This window comes from Callospermophilus lateralis, chromosome 2 (assembly GCF_048772815.1).
Source record: "Callospermophilus lateralis isolate mCalLat2 chromosome 2, mCalLat2.hap1, whole genome shotgun sequence".
In the NCBI taxonomy this organism is placed as follows: Eukaryota; Metazoa; Chordata; class Mammalia; order Rodentia; family Sciuridae; genus Callospermophilus; species Callospermophilus lateralis.
The window spans coordinates 132,340,344-132,356,638 of NC_135306.1; the positions used below are offsets into that span (position 1 = coordinate 132,340,344).

Below are 16,295 nucleotides of genomic sequence, written 5' to 3' on the forward strand. Positions count from 1 at the left end.
AATCCTCAACCCTGCAGAGCAATAGTGACATTTTTTGCATACTCCTGATAACCTCATCTTTCTATCTTGGCCTTCCCAAAGAACAGCTACTTGCAATTTAGAAAGACAGAAAAGGGATCCCCCACAAAAATAAGAGTTCTCAGAAGAAATGTCCATTGGTTTGGAGTTATAATTTAGGATTTCTCAGCAAAGGATCAAACCCTGTCTTCTAATTTATATATGTGTATGCCTAAGTGTTTTTATGACCAGGAGGGGCTTGTATGTGAAGCTTACTGGGATCAAGTTATTTGTTTTTTCTGAACACTAAAAACGTAAAGAAAAGGAATATTGTTAAAAATATCTCTCCCCAATCGCAAAGAGCTATCAGTTGTATTTCTTCAATTAAAATGTGTGACCAGACTCCTTTTTAAAATGATAAGAAGTGACAAGAGAATTGGATGCCATCCTGGGTAAATGTTGTAAGCAAACTAATGAACTCCAAAGTAAGGTTGAGTTAATAACAACCAACAACTGAAAAAACAAAACAAAACAAAACAAAACAAATCTATTAGAGATCTTTTACTTCTCACCAGAAATGCTTTATTATGTTCAGGTCCTCATGTCACCTTCTATCTTCTCTCCTGCTCTTACCCCTGCTGCCTCCCACCTTTGTGTGATAAGCAGGGGACTTGGTGAAAACAGTGGGCACTGAGACATACCTGTAATATGGTAGCTCACTTGGCGATTGATGTCAGAAGTGTCCCTGTCCCAGGTGCTGAGGACAGCCACCACCTCGCCTGGTGGGTCGCTCTCTTTCACGTTTCCTCGGTAGACCTCATGGGCAAAGACCGGTGCATTGTCGTTTATGTCTGTCACTCTGACAGAGACCAAGGCTGTGGAAGAAAGAGAGAATGCCTCTCCAAGGTCAGAGGCCACCACGGAGAAGGAGAATGCAGGGTCTGTCTCATGATCCAGGTCCTTCAAGGTACTGATCCAGCCTGTGTTGCTGTCAATATTGAAGGCTTCCATTACCTTCTCGGGGTGGGAATCTGAGTGGAGGGAATAAGTGACCTGCCCATTGGCTCCCCAATCCATATCGCTAGCTCTCACCTGTGTGAGTTTGGTGCCGACAGGCATCCCTTCCATTATGATGGTCTCGTAGCTTGAAGTTTCAAAGATTGGCTTGTTGTCATTCAGATCCAATACCTTGATATCTACATCCACAGTAAACACAATGTCTACCTTGTCCAGGGGTATAGTGGCTGCTACTTTAAAGTGAAAAGCTGGCGTAATTTCATGGTCAAGGCGCTTGTCAAGCTTGATAGTGCCTGTGTCCTGTTCTATGATGAAGACCCCCCCTTTGTTATTCTCTGGTCGCTCCCCATTAACTGTGCTGAACTGGACATTCTGACTGGGCAAAATCCTCAGGGTGTCCACGGTGCCTCCAATGGCTGTATCTTCTGCAATGGTAAAAGAGTACTGAGACTGGGTGAATGAAGGCAAGAATGTTTCAGGGGGCAAGACGTGGATATAGACAGGGATGAGGGAGTGCTTTACTGGAATGCCCCCGTCTACTGCTTTGACAAAGAATGACAGCACTGTATTTTTCAGCTGGTTAAAATTGCCCTTTGTAACCATCCAGCCATTGTCAGGATCAATTTCCAGGAGGTCAGCCACTGAGACGGAGGCCTCACTATATAGGGAATAAGTAATCCTTGAATTGGCTCCATCATCTGGGTCCATGGCTTGAACTTGAGTGACCAAGTGGCCCTTTCCAACATCTGCCCTGACACTGGCTCTGTATTCCACTGTCATGAACTGGGGAGCATTATCATTTTCATCCACCACAATCACCCTCACAGTGCAGAAAGTTGTTCTCCCTCCACCATCAAGGGCCCTCAAAAAAATACTAACATCTCCTTCTAGAGGGTTTTCCCGGTCTAGCTTTTCTGTAGTGATGACCTGTCCGTTGCTGTCTATGAGGAATCGATCCTTGGCAAAGTCATTGATGATGGCATAGCTGATCTGCCCATATGTTCCAGGATCCCCATCTGTGGCTCGCACGTGAATTACCTTTGTCCCAGCAGCTGCATTCTCTCTCACCTCGGCTACATATGTGCTTTGTGAGAAGGCGGGGCTGTACAAGTTAGCCCCCAGTACCCTGATGTGCACCTGTGCAGTGCTGGTGAACAACCCATCAGAAACAGACACATTGAGACTGTACAGCGGCTCCATTCGCTGCTTTCGGTGGTTGGACAGTGTGATGACACCACTCTTGCTGTCCATCAGAAAGCTTGTCCGGTCATTCCCAGATAAAATACTATATTCCAATCGCTCAAAATCCGAACTGTCTGCATCCGAGGCTTGAACACAGGTTACAAAATGACCCCGGGGGGCTAGTTCACTCACATATGATTCATAAATTAGCTGATTAAACACTGGAGGGTTGTCATTTATGTCAGAGATGTGGATATGAACTAGAACCTCACTGCTCAGTGAGGGGAAGCCACTATCTGTTGCTCTGACTTTCAAAGTGCAGTGTTGCACCAGTTCATGGTCCAGCATCCTTGCTGTCAGGATTAAGCCACTTGAGCTGTCTATGTGAAAATAATCTGTGCTGTTGTACGTATCCTGCACAATCTGATAATGCACCATTTTATTGTTTTCTGAATCTGCATCAGTAGAGACAACTTGCAAAACAGGTGTCCCAATGAGAGATGCTTCTGATAATGTTGTATTGTAGGCAGGCTGATCAAAAATAGGAGGGTTGTCATTTACATCATTAACTAGCAAGTCGACCGTGACCTCCGCCCTGGCACCAGTAAGGGCATCACTAGCTCTTACTGTCAATTTGTAAACAGGTGTAACTTCATAATCCAAAGGACTCACAACTTTCAGGACCCCCGTGTCAAAGTCAATGTTAAACTGTTTAAAAGGATCCCCATCAATAATAATATATATGATGCCTTGGCCTTCTGGACTGGTAGCATTGATGCTTAGAATGGGAGTGTCCATTCTCACATCTTCATTGATGGAAGTTGTATAAAAGGGCTTATCAAACACAGGCATTGCTTTGTTGACAATGGTGATAGGAAGTTCCACAGATGTGGACAAAGAGGGTTTTCCACCATCTTTGGCTAAGATGGTGACTCCATACTCAATGTTGGACAAGTCAGAATTGAATGCTTCTTTTAAAATAACATTCCCTGAATTTGGATTAATTTCAAAGTGGCCATAGTCATCCTGTAGGACATAGGTCACTTCTCCATTTGCACCTTTATCTTTGTCAATGGCTGTTACCCGGTATATGAGAGTCCCTGGCTCAGCATCAACTTGCACAGCAGCATAGTAAGGGAGACCCACAAAGACTGGAGAATTGTCATTGATGTCTTCAATGTTAACCCTGACCACTACTCTAGCCACACGTAGATGGTCTAGTTCACGGCTGGCTTCCACCACCAACTCATATAATTCTTGTTCTTCACGGTCAAAGGGGACTCCAGTGGTCTGAATGACTCCTGAGGTAGATTTTATCTTGAATTTATTTCCTGGGTTTAAGATGCTATATTTTAAGGGCTCATTAAGGCGGTTTCCAACTGCATTGACAATAGCAACTTTGGTTATATTAGTGTTGTTCTCTGAGATTGAGGTGGAATAAAAACTTTGTGTAAAATGAAGGCCACTATCTATGGCTTCTTTAACCACGATGGTGACCATGGATGTGCTGTAGAACTTTCCATCAGACACTTTAACTATCAGCATGTAGTGATCTTTGGAGAGGTTGTTGTTTTTTATGGTGAGTACTCCACTATTTGAGTCAATTAAAAAGTGATCCAAGCTGCCTTCCATTAGGCTGTATGTCAGTTCAGGAGGCACCTCAGAGTCAGGGTCTGTGGCACTAACTTTCAGGACCTCCACACCAACATAGGTGGGGAGAAGTAAGACAGTCTCAAACACAGCCTGAGTAAAAACAGGTGGGTTATCATTCACATCTGTAACCTCAATGTTCACTTCAACAGGACTCTCTGCAGTCAGCTGGGGGCTACCACTATCTCTCACATGCACATGAAAATGGAAATGGGCAATGGTCTCATGGTCCAGGTTGGCAATTGTTCTGATTGCACCTGTACTGGAGTCCACTGTGAAGAACTTCTTGGCTGTAGACTCTACAATCTGATACACGAGTAGTGCATTCTGATTGCTGTCAGCATCGGTGGCTCGAATTACCAGTGGGCTGTTATCCAAACTCCTGACAATGCTATTGACTGGGGCAGCCTCACTTAGGCTGCCTGAGTATTGAGAGAAGAGAAAAACTGGAGCATTATCATTTTCATCAACAATCTGAATATTGACCGTGGCATTGGAAGCCATTCCTGCCATGTTAGTGGCCTGAATGATGAGTTGGTAAGAGGAAGTACGCTCATAATCCAGAGCCCTCCGAGTGGTGATGACTCCAGAATATGGATTTATGGTAAAGACCCCACCAGTGTTTCCATCTTTGACTTCATAAATGAGGGTAGATTGACTGATGGCAGAGATTAGAATGACCGAGGTTCCAATATCCACATTTTCATTTACTTCAGCTTGGTAGTCTTTATGAGTGAACTTGGGGTGAGAGTTATCAGACATGGTGACGGAAATGCGCACAATTGCAGTGGCAGACATTGGTGGGGAACCTTGATCTGTGACTTTGACTGACAGGACAAACTGACCCATCGTTGTCATGTCTGGTTCTTTGGAAACAGTGATGATGCCCAGGACTGGCTCGATCTTAAATGTGTTTCCAGTATTCCCTAAAATACAGAAATTAGAAATTAATGAGGAAAAGGAATTACAAGGGAGTCATTAAAAAAAAAAAGGTTTTCTGAAGGTTGACCCTTCATGTAAAGAAACTCTAGTGCAATGTGGCCAACAGAATATAGATACATATATTTCTATTCATCTCTTATCGTTCTGAAAGAGAAAACAAACCAACAAAGAAAAGAGAGAATTCTCTTTCCAGGATATTGAAAAGAAAGTGATATGAGTTTTCCAGTAAAATTATAAACTTTAGATCCATAGTTTTTTGATCTAGGTTAAAAACAGCAGTAGCAGCAGTGGCACACATTGGGGTACATTTAAGCCAGAGAATAAGAGCTTATAGGAGAGCTATTTCTGCTATAAATGTGTAGGACTTCCTCATTCCTAGCCCTGTGAGAACAGGGACAGACTGGGTGACACATACCAATGTTGCTAGTACAGAGAAGAAAAAAAATATCTATCTATCTATCTATCTATCTATCTATCTATCTATCTACCTATTTATCCCTAAACCAGTGCCATGTTCACATTTAGTTTTGGAAGATCATCATGCAGGCATTTGGTTACTATTTATCTCGAAGATAATATATGCTACATGGTATTAGTGCTATTTTACCCTATTAATCAAAATCAACTTCCTCAGGGCTGGGGTTGTGGCTCGGCAGCAGAGCATTCCCCTAGCACGTGCAAGGCCCTGGATCCGATCCTCAGCATCACATAAAAATAAATAAATAAAATAAAGATATTTTAAAAATAAATAAAAAAATCAACTTCCTCCAAATGCTACTTTGGCGTGGTGGGTTTTATCAGTCACAGAGAATTCTTCCCAAGTCACTGTTTGTTTTGCAAGTTGTACTTTTTTTTCCCCTGAATTCTCCCCTGTTCTTCACTACTGCTCTAACCTTCTCCCATGCCCTTGAACACACAGAGGTACAGATAGACATTAAAGAAGACATAAAATATTACAAGTGCATTGCTCCAATCTGTAGCCATTCTATTCACTAAGCACTTGAGAACAGCCTTAAAATCAAGAATTTGAATCAAAACCCTTATGAAACAAAGACATGGTGACCTGTTTTGCCAGGTCTGGCATGGGGAGAGCTATGGGCCATGACATCACCTCTAAAACATAAAAAAAATTCGGAATCTGGGATTGTTGAGGATGACTGAAACAAAAGAGGAGCAAAGAAACAAAAGATCTGAAGAATGTACAGAAGGTGGGTAGGGGCAGGAGCTCAAAAATAGTAGACGGTGTGAAGCTACTTCCTTCCCAAGTTGCTTTATGCTTTCCCTCCTTGGACTCTCCAATGCTTCTCAAAGAACACCCTTTATTTTGTGTTGAAACTCTTTTAAATCAACATTTAAAGATCCTGGTTATTCAACTATAGCTAGATCTTTCCTTATTTTTGAGTACTGTAGTATGGCAAGCGTATAAACCATTTAAATGTCAAAATCATTAAGATAGGCTCTTGGATTTAGGGGTAGTTGTGATATGTTTATTGAAATATATAGCAAATACAGCTGTGTCTACACTTCTTGGTGTATACTTATTAAATAAACATCTCCATGTCCACAAAGCAAAAGGTCATATTCCTATAAAATCTACTTCAATAAAATACTTTTCAATGGGAAGCATATCCAATAGAGAGGCCAATTTAATTCCAACCCCACAATGTGATATTAAACAATGTCATTTTTGATGTCAGCATGATTTTTTTTCACTTTGCCACCTAAATATGATCATTTTGTGATGACAACAACAGAATTTAATGATGTTTGGGTAAGCTTTTACATTTTCAATGATGAGCACAGTGGAATCAGGCATGGATCCAACATTTGAGCCAGCTGTCATTTCACTTTATCAATGGTCACCTTCCAGGGACAGCAACTGAGCCAAGTTGCTGCCTTCACTGGTTATGGTGTCCTACCTCAGAGTTTATAGACAAATCCTTCCTTGTACCAGCCCCAGCAACATTTCTTCATTCCTAGCAAGATACATTAAAGCAGGAATGAAGGTGATCCAGCTCTTGACTTCTACTTGAACTTCATGGCCCTGCTGTCCCCTGGAAACTGATCCACTTGCTATACCCTCTCAGGATTCTGGACTCATACTTCAGGTTCTCTTTCTCTCTTCAATACAGTGACCCATTTCCCTGAGATCCTGTTCCTGCATATCCTCTCCTTCTATTCCTGAATCTTTGAAAAGGAATCTCTACTTGCTTGTTTTCTTGGAATCTATGGCTTTGTTTAGACTTTGGCAACTAGGCAAAAGCTGTGTTTTTCATACTTATCTGATGTATTGCACAGTGTCTGACACAAAGAGGGTGCTTGATAATTATTTGTTGAAATGATTGGGAGGAGATGTAAATCAAAAGCGAATTTTAATTCTCTATCCACTTGGGATCCAATATGCCATGTTCTCACTCAACTCTTATTTGTGTCTCTCTTGTGCTGTGCTACTACTTCAGAATCACCATTGGCAACAAACAGAAAACCCAGGCTAAAATAAGTCCTGAAGCGCTGCCCTCAAATTCTATTCAAACTCAAAACTCAGTTCTTCAGACTAAAATATAAGCTTCTGTAGTCACTTTAGAGGCCAAGCAAGAGACAGGGAATTTATAGCACATCATTAAATAGAGAAAAATCTCGCTTATCGGAGGTCTGTGAGAGAAGTTAAAACATAACATTTTACACAACCACTGACCATGTGCTAAAAATACTGAAGCACCTGTGATCTGTCTTTCTTTCTATAATCTGGGAAGGACCAATGTAGGCTCAAGGTAGGTCTTCGAGTCTGTGAAGGTCTCAATGTCTACGAGAGATTTCTTGTGTGTGTTGTAATTCTCATTCGCTTGGTGCCCACTTCAACAAAAATCACCTTTTTTGAGATATCAAAAAAAGTTTAGTTTTCTGGAGATTTAGGTTTTCTATATATATGGGATTTCCCTAACCAACAGGAATATTTTATTTTTTAATCAGGTGAATAAACCTGTGTTTTCTTTAATTTTTTTTTAGTAATATGTAACATTCGGATGTTTTAAGGAAATAACTTTTCTCTTGATTTAGTCAGTTATTAAAGAAATAACTGAGCACCATGTTGCAGTCATGCAAGTTAAAATAGGAGAAGCAGTCTTTTCAGCTGAATGGTGAGTAAATCACTCCCTGAGAACACCAAATTGGGTGAAAGATTCTTTGGCTAAATAAGAGAAGTAAAAGTAGTGTTTAAATGACAAATAAAAAAAGCAGGTGGACACTTAGACAAATGTTTAGAAAATGACAAGGACGTAGAAATAAAACTTCATATCCAAATGATCACAATGTTATGAAGCAATGTACATGCATGAATGAATAGAGGGAAAGAGAAAAGACAAGCTCAGAGAAAACCACACAGAGAATAAAAAGAATTGTTGGATTAGGTGACAACTGTGTTGTCATGTACATATTCTCAAAAAAATTTTGAGAATTTTCCATATATTTTTAGGGTACCATAAAAGCAAGGATCGCATAATTAAATAATAAAATAAGGAATGTATTTCTAAATACTGGTCAAGCTTTAGGCTGAAATAAAATTCCACAGACCCTAACTATCATGGACTAACATCTTTTCTTTACATGCATACATACACACACACATACACACACATATGGAGAGAGAGAGACGTAGAGAGAGAGAGATAGAGATAGTGCGCGAGAGCGCACAAGCTTAGAATAGACTCATAAAATGTGGACACCTAATACAGGGAATAATTTTAGATTATCATTTGATACAGAAACTTTTTTTAAAGAAGGCTATTGGCTTTTCCTTTTCTAAAATTTCTAGTCCAAAAACTGTCATTCTAGCATTCCTATTTTAATTCAACTACTTACAAAAATACTCTACGTTTAAATGAAGGCATATCTATTGCTGGCATAAGAGGAGATTGCATTTGGCATTATGCACAACAGACATAATGTTGCAAAACGTTTTGGAAATATGTGGCTTGCATATTCAAAAAAGATAGAACAGGATAAGGAAAACAGAGCAGACAAAGGGTATTTGTCATTTTCAGGCTCACAGTTCTATCTCTTCCTTGGACATTCATCTCTCTCTCATAGATGCTTTCTAGCTATTGATCTTCAACCATCAGTACCCTATGGTCTTCAACCATCAGCACACTATGGGTGTTAAACAGATTTTAAAAGATCTCAAATTTAACAAAACAAGAGCCTGTACTTACTTATCTGTCAGGTTAAGCAAGTAGTTCAGACCCCATATCTACCAAACTCTCTGCTACTCAGACTGCCTCCAGTGAGGTGAACTGTGCTAACTGTGAGAGTGTAGGGATTCTGAAAGCCACAGCTCACCTACTGACAAGTAAACAAAGACACATAAGATTCAGTTCAACAGCCCAGCAGCCCTCAGGTGACAGGAAGGAGGCTTTGGTTATTTTAACCTGAAACCATGACTTGTTGGCCCATGGGTAAAAGCCACAGAATGCATTACACATTTCTTCTTCATTCCAGGAAAATCCAAGATTGAACACAGGGAAGGAAACTCTCCTTGCTGTCAACAATGGAAGACATAATACTGACACGCCAAGAACTTTATGCACCATTATCACAAAAAATGGGTGGTGCTTGGCCAAGATTTCATTAGAGATGTTCCAGTGGTATCAATCTGAATTCACCATGGTGAAAGATACTACTGAGGTTGAATGCCATGCATTATGCTGTAATCTTTGCCATGTAACAGCTCTCACCTGCTTCTATGGTATATATGAGTTCTGCATTTTCCCCTTTGTCTTTGTCCAGAGCCGTCACTTGCAGAACAGCTGATCCCAGAGCAGCCGACTCAAACACGGATGCTTCATATAGTGGGTTGGTAAAATAAGGACTGTGATCATTAGCATCTTCCACATTCACAATGACTCGGGCTAAATTTCTTCGATAAGGAAACTCCTGATCTCTGACCTTTAGGCAAAATACAAGAAGCAGTAGGACTAAACTCTTAAACAGCAAAGAACTCAATGGCTATGTCTATGATGAAAACAACAACAAAAAAAGATGATGCACACAGTTCTTGACCCAGTTCCAGATACTTAGTACATGCTCAATTAACAATGGTATTACCAAGCAAGAACATGGTAAGCAAATCAAGAGCAGGGGCTACATCATCTTTTTGCTCAGGAAGCCTGTCCTATAGTCTTTGTTCAGCCTGTGTCTGCAGAAGCAATGCCTTGATATCAAAAATATCACAAACACAGCATTCTGCTCTGGGACCCCTTGCACAGCCACTTTCCCCTTGTTATGTGTATTAACATCTGCTCATGGAATGGTGGACAGAGGCTCTTCTACAGGAGAAACTAAAGAGTGGAATTGATGAATACAATGTGGGCATTGCCATTCATTCATTCAACAAACATTTATTGTCATCTATTATCCAACAAGTTCCTTAACTCTGATGCCTCAGTAGTAATTGGATATGGCTTCTACCCTCCAGAAGCTTAGGGTCAATTTGGGATTACAAATAATTAAATAGGCAGGTATAGTACCCAGTGATAAGTGCCAGCATGGGTTACCTAAATGTGCCCTCAGAATAAGCAGTAAGAAGAGCCTAACCTAGCATTCAGCTTCCTGGAAGAAGTGACAAGAACAGGTAGAAGTAATAAAATGGTGGTGATCATCGCATGTGGCACTTTGAGGCAAGAAGATCCAATATACTCAAAGGCCCAGAGCTGAGACAGAATCCTGACCACTGGTAAGATGACTACAATCAATTTCTAAAATTGAGATCCTTCATGTAACTCCATCAAAAAACTTGGCTTGATGGCTTTAAAATGTCCCCTGGTTTGCATATGGCTGAAGCTTACAAACAATCAATACTTTAACCACATGGTTCTGCTATAATTTGATACAGTACTAGTTAAATGTGTATTCTTGGCTTGTTCAATTTTAGGCTGCATAACTTCACAGAAATGTGAGTAAATTAAAAAATGTGCTGAGAAGAGCCATCAAAGAGAAGGGGGTTTCATAAATAGTACCTGGAAGGAATAAGTAACATGACTAAAATGGTTTAGCTTGGAGAAAGGCAGCATAAAGGAGTTGTTTGCTCTAAATATTCAATTACATAATGGATGCTTGGTAGAGGGTGACCAAACTGAATTCTGAGTTTGTTAAGCAAACAATAAACAGAAATGACTTAGAAACCATGAGAATGGAGTTAGTAACTGGCACAGGTTCTGCTCTTGAAGAAAACACATGCAAAAGCAAAACAATGAGTGTGCTGAATTTCTATAGACTGGTGTATCCACACCCAAGGACCAAGGTGAACTCTTTATTTTGGAATTATTAACATCTAGGTCAATTTCAACTGTTAGCTCCAAGGGTGCAGAGACTTTTTTTCTCTTTTGTGTCTTCAGTGCCTAGAATAGTGCTTGGTGCACAGTATATACTCAAAAAATATCTGTTGAATGAATGAAGGCCAGGGGGTGGATCAGATGACCTCTGTGAACCACCCCTTCAGTTCCCTGGAGCCTTAGCTGGAACCCACAACTGAGGGCATGATACTCAAATTTCCTCTTGCCCAGAAAACTCTCCAGTCTTGGGAAGGAAAAGTGGCATTTAGTGCAACATTACTTTTAGCTGCTTCCTGGGAATTCATAGGGTCTTAGAGTGTTTTAAAGCCAATCAGTGCTCAAGATTAAGTCTGTGTCATCCTACTAGGTCTTAAGGAATGCAGGGCTCTGTTAGGCAGTGGCTGTGCATTGCCCATGGGGTTCATGGATCATTAAAGGAACAGATTATAGGCCATAGAGTTTCTTATTAATCTCTACTTTTCAATTATTTCTCCTACCTAATTTGAACACAAATTGAGAATTAAGACTCTCTACAGGCTTTAGAGTGAGTTGAGATCTCTTTGTGTGCCAGTATTCACTTCTAGGTTCAATGGCAGTACAAAAAGTACCCAATCGGGCCTCTAAATGCTTTCAGGAACTGAGAATTGCACAGGCTGGATAAGTAAGTGCCCTTGTGACAGACTTCTCAACACTTCCACACATCTTCTGAATGCAAACCAGTGGTAGAGCCTGGGAATATGGCCTACTCCTCCACTCTCAAGCCAGTCTGTTGGAAGCATTTACTTGTCTGCCAGTGTCTGCAAAGCTTGTCTAATATTTCAGCTTGGCAAAAAACATGAAGCTGCTATCTAACAACAGTAATTCTTTATTGAAATAAAAAGGCAAAAGTAAATGCAATCTGGCAGTAAAAAAGTCAAATTCACTACTACTTAGACTGTAGACTGGTGTATCCACACCCAAGGGCCCTGTACTTTTGAAGACTTTTGTGCCTTGAAAGGTTAGTGATCCTGTCAGGACAGCATATTAGCCATTTGCCCCTACCTACCATTATATTGAGAATGTGCTTGTCCTGGGCTTCATGATCTAATCTCTCAGCAGTATAGAGCACACCAGAGCTGGGGTCGATCCGGAACTTTCTCATGCTGATGGAGTCGATGCTGCTGTGGACAGTGTAGCTCAGCTTGTGCTTCTCATCTCTATCTGTGGCTTCAATCTGCAATATCTCTGTATCCGGAAGCACATCCTCAGAAATCGTCACATCATAATGAGGCTGAGAGAATTCTGGGCCATTATCATTATTATCCAGCACTTTAATAAATACCTATAGTTAAAAGAAGACAAGAGTGATCACTAATGCCAGTTCACTCATTGCTGATAAAAGAGGCTCCTTCCTCACCACTTCCCCCATGTCTTTGAATCGTAACACCTAGCAGCTATCTCAACATGTAGAAAGCTCTCTTATTTATAAAAGACCCTCTGTAATTAGTAATTCATATTATCAGGAATATAAACAATGAGCTGATCAATATCTTCACTATTAATTGAACAGAGGAGACAGCCACCAGAAGGTGATAATTTCATGGAATTATTTGAGGCACAATGGAAAAGATCACAAGGTGACCTTCTTAGTAAATTCCTATTATCTTAGTTTATTTCTATGGGCTTCTTCTCATAATGGACTTATATGGTGGCAGTCACAGAATGGGAAAAGCAGAGGCAAAGAGACAGAGGAAAGGGAAGAAGGAACAGAGCTGGACTCAGCATAGTCAAGCTTCTCAAGGGTAGCACTGGCAGCTTTGGGAGGAGTTATGGTTTAGACAGCAAGTATCCATCAAAAGCTCATGTGTGAGACCATGCAAGAACCTTCAGAGGTGAAATGATCGGTTACAGGGCTTAATCCAATCAGTGAATTGATTCCCTGATGAGATTAACTGAAGTGGGGGCTGAAGGCCTGTAGGGTGTGGCTAGAGGAGGTGGGTCCCTGGGGGTGTGCCCTGGGGGTATGGGGTCTATATTTTGTATCTGGTGTGTGAAGTCTCTCTTTGCTTCCTGATCATCATGTGAGCCACTTCCCTCTGCCACACCATTCTGCCATGATGTTCTGCCTCACCTCAAGCCCTGAGGAATGGAGCTGGCTGTCTATTGACTGAGACCTCTGAAACATTAAACCCCTAAATGAACTTTTCCTCCTTTAAAATTGTTCTTATCAGGTCTTTCAGTCACATCGGTGAACAAGGTGATTAAGACAGGAGGATTCAAGAACATGGTGCTAATGATAGCTAAAATATAATATTTCCAAATTATTTTCTTTCATAAAGCATTTTTCTATAAAATTTTCTAAGTGCATATAAAACTAATAGCTTAATGTATGCTCAAATATTCATCACTCAGTTCTGACCATGATTCACATGTAGCAAATCTGGTTTCATTTTAGCTTCCTATTTATCTTCACTTGGTACCCCATTTTATTTTAAAGAAAACTCTAGCTATTATATAATTTTAGTATATATATCCCTAAATTATAGGGAGTCAGAATAAACAGAAACACACACATGCACAAACACGTATAAGAGTATAATTATATCTAAACAAAGAAAACAATAATTCCTTAATACCAATATTTCATGTATCATATTTCTTCAATGGTTTTCAATCCTGTTGTGCATGTTTATGTACATATGTGTTTATACATGTGTATATTAATTTCTTTCAATCAAGATACACAAAAAAATTTTGCATTCAGTTTATATGTCCTTTAATTTCATTTTATCTTATTACTTCTATTTCAGTCTGTTTCCTTGCAATTTTTATGGATCATTATCAATCTTGAAGAAACTGAGCTATTTCCTCTTTAGTTTGCAGTCTGAAATTTGCTCATAGCATCCCTGTGGTTTTGTTCTACACATCCGTCTGTTCCCTGTATTTGTTATAAATTGGCAGTTTGGTCTAGGAGACTCAATAAGATTGAGGTCCAGTTGCCTTTTTTTTTTTTTTGACAAATATCCTACAACAGTGGCACAGTACACTTCCTTCTGGAAATGCATGACATCAGGTTCTCCTCTAATTCTGTTATGCTAGCTGCCATGATGATCATTACATAGGTAACACAAATTTGTTAAAAATTTCAAGAGATGATTTCTCATTCTGTGGTTCCTTCCTATTTTGATAGCTGGGATAGTTCTGTAAATAGAAATTTCTCCATTATTTGGTTATTCTGGAATATACTTCATATCAGAAAGGCAGGATTAAGAATTAATTCTTTCCCTCTATTATTGACAAATAAGATTTTGGTTCCTTAACATCTCTAAAAGTAGCCATTGAAGTATTTTTAAAAACATTATATGTCATGACTTTAATTACATTGTATTTTTTTCTGTCCACTTCAGTCATTAAATTCACTCTTAGATGGGGAATCCTTTCTTGGCCAGTGGGAGTGTCTTCAGGTTGGCTCTCAAAATTTTTTGACACAGCTCCAGAACCTTCTTGCTTTCTGATAATTGCTACTGATAATTTTTTCCAGAGGTATCTGTATATTTTCTGTCCCAACTCTAAATTATCCATTTCTTCAAAAAGTATTGGTTTCCTTTTAGTTAGAAATGGTGATATTGATAGATCACAATCCAGTGCTAGGAATTCTCATTGCTACTGGATTTACTACATGTTTGGGGTTTCATCAGACACAGTTTGGAAAGGAGTGTTTTTAAAACAAATATTTCATGAGTTCATACTGCTGTTTCCATTTCAAAAATAGAGCATCAAGTTTTACTCAAGGCCATTATTTTTTTTTACATTTTTTCTCATTTCTCTGACAGGATGACATTTTTCATATTAAATGATTTCATCATAATTAGCCATTGCTTTATCTGGAATTCATACACAAAAGTCCCAGAATAACAAGACCACCATTGTTATTATAATTACATTGCAATTATGGTCATTGAAAACAATTTAATATTATTTTTCAGTTCTTTTTGTTCTTAGGAATGTGAAGTCAAATTAGTATGATTAAAATCACTTAGAATAATTCTTCTTTGGAAGACATGCCACTAACCAGATATATATTTGACAGCATTTGTTTCCATTTACTTTCAAAATTTAGACTTGCCTTTTTAACATTTAATTTTGTCTTATTCTATATAAAAAGGTATCAAACTCAATTTCACAAAAATTGCATATTCAAAGAAATTTGGCTTTTATACCTGTTCCATTCATCCTATTCCCTTATTCTCCTACTGGTAATTTCAAGTAAAAACTTTTATGGTTTGTTAAACTATTTTGTTAATATAATCTTATTGTATGTAGTTTTCTCTACTAATCTTTTTCATTCACATTGCAGTAACATTACATTTAGAATTAACATAAAATTAGCATTGTTCCTCAATTGGACATGATTCTTTCTTGCTGAGGACATGTAGCAAAAATGTCACTTGGGAGGTATCAGGAGATATATTTCATTGTCACAACTGGACAAAAGGATATTGCTGACATTTAATGTGGCTAGGGATTTTGCCAAGCATACTATAGTGCACAGGACAATCCCCACTATCATATAATAATCTAATCCAAAATGTCAATAGTGATATTGTTAGAATCCTGCAGATAATGATGATGCAGCAGCATAGAGATACTCTTCCAATGGGCAGATGTATCATTTTAATTTAATTAGTCTTCTACTGGCATTCATTTAAGATATTTCCAATTTTCCCTCTTAGAGTATGCAAAAGAGCCTTGTGTCCATGTCTTTTCATATTTTTGCTAGCATATGTTTGAGTTCTAGAGTTGGAATTGCTTGATGAGAGGATTAGTACTTTTATAGTTTTGTTAGATATTTCTGTATTTTCCCTTTCCAAAGACTTATCATTTTGCATTGCCATAACAATATATAAGAATGGTTGTCTCTCACAGTCTTGGCAACAGTATGTGGAAAGATTTGGATTTTTTTATTGTCAATCTGATAGATGAGAAATGACATCTCAGTGTAGTTTTTAATTTGCATTTTTCTTGTTATGAGTGAGGTTGAGTATCTTTTTATATATTTAAGAGTCATTTGCATTTCTTTTTCTATTAAACTATTTTTTATCAGCTCATTCTTCTATGGTTTAGCTGGTCTTTTCCTTCTTTATTTTTGGAAATTTGGTGATAAAAATTACAAATGTATTTTCAGTTTTTTCATGTATTTTA

General features: G+C 39.0%; 1 protein-coding gene across 1 annotated transcript in view; it reads right to left on the reverse strand.

Annotated features, from left to right (window-relative positions):
- Fat3 (FAT atypical cadherin 3) overlaps positions 1-16,295 on the reverse strand; it is a 610,786-nt gene that overhangs the window by 81,919 nt on the left and 512,572 nt on the right. The window contains exons 8-10 of the mRNA XM_076843882.2: positions 12,160-12,435; positions 9,519-9,729; positions 699-4,772 (exon numbers count right to left, since the gene is read on the reverse strand). Of these exons, the coding sequence (XP_076699997.2) occupies positions 699-4,772; positions 9,519-9,729; positions 12,160-12,435 (4,561 nt within the window). The remainder of the gene's footprint in view (positions 1-698; positions 4,773-9,518; positions 9,730-12,159; positions 12,436-16,295) is intronic.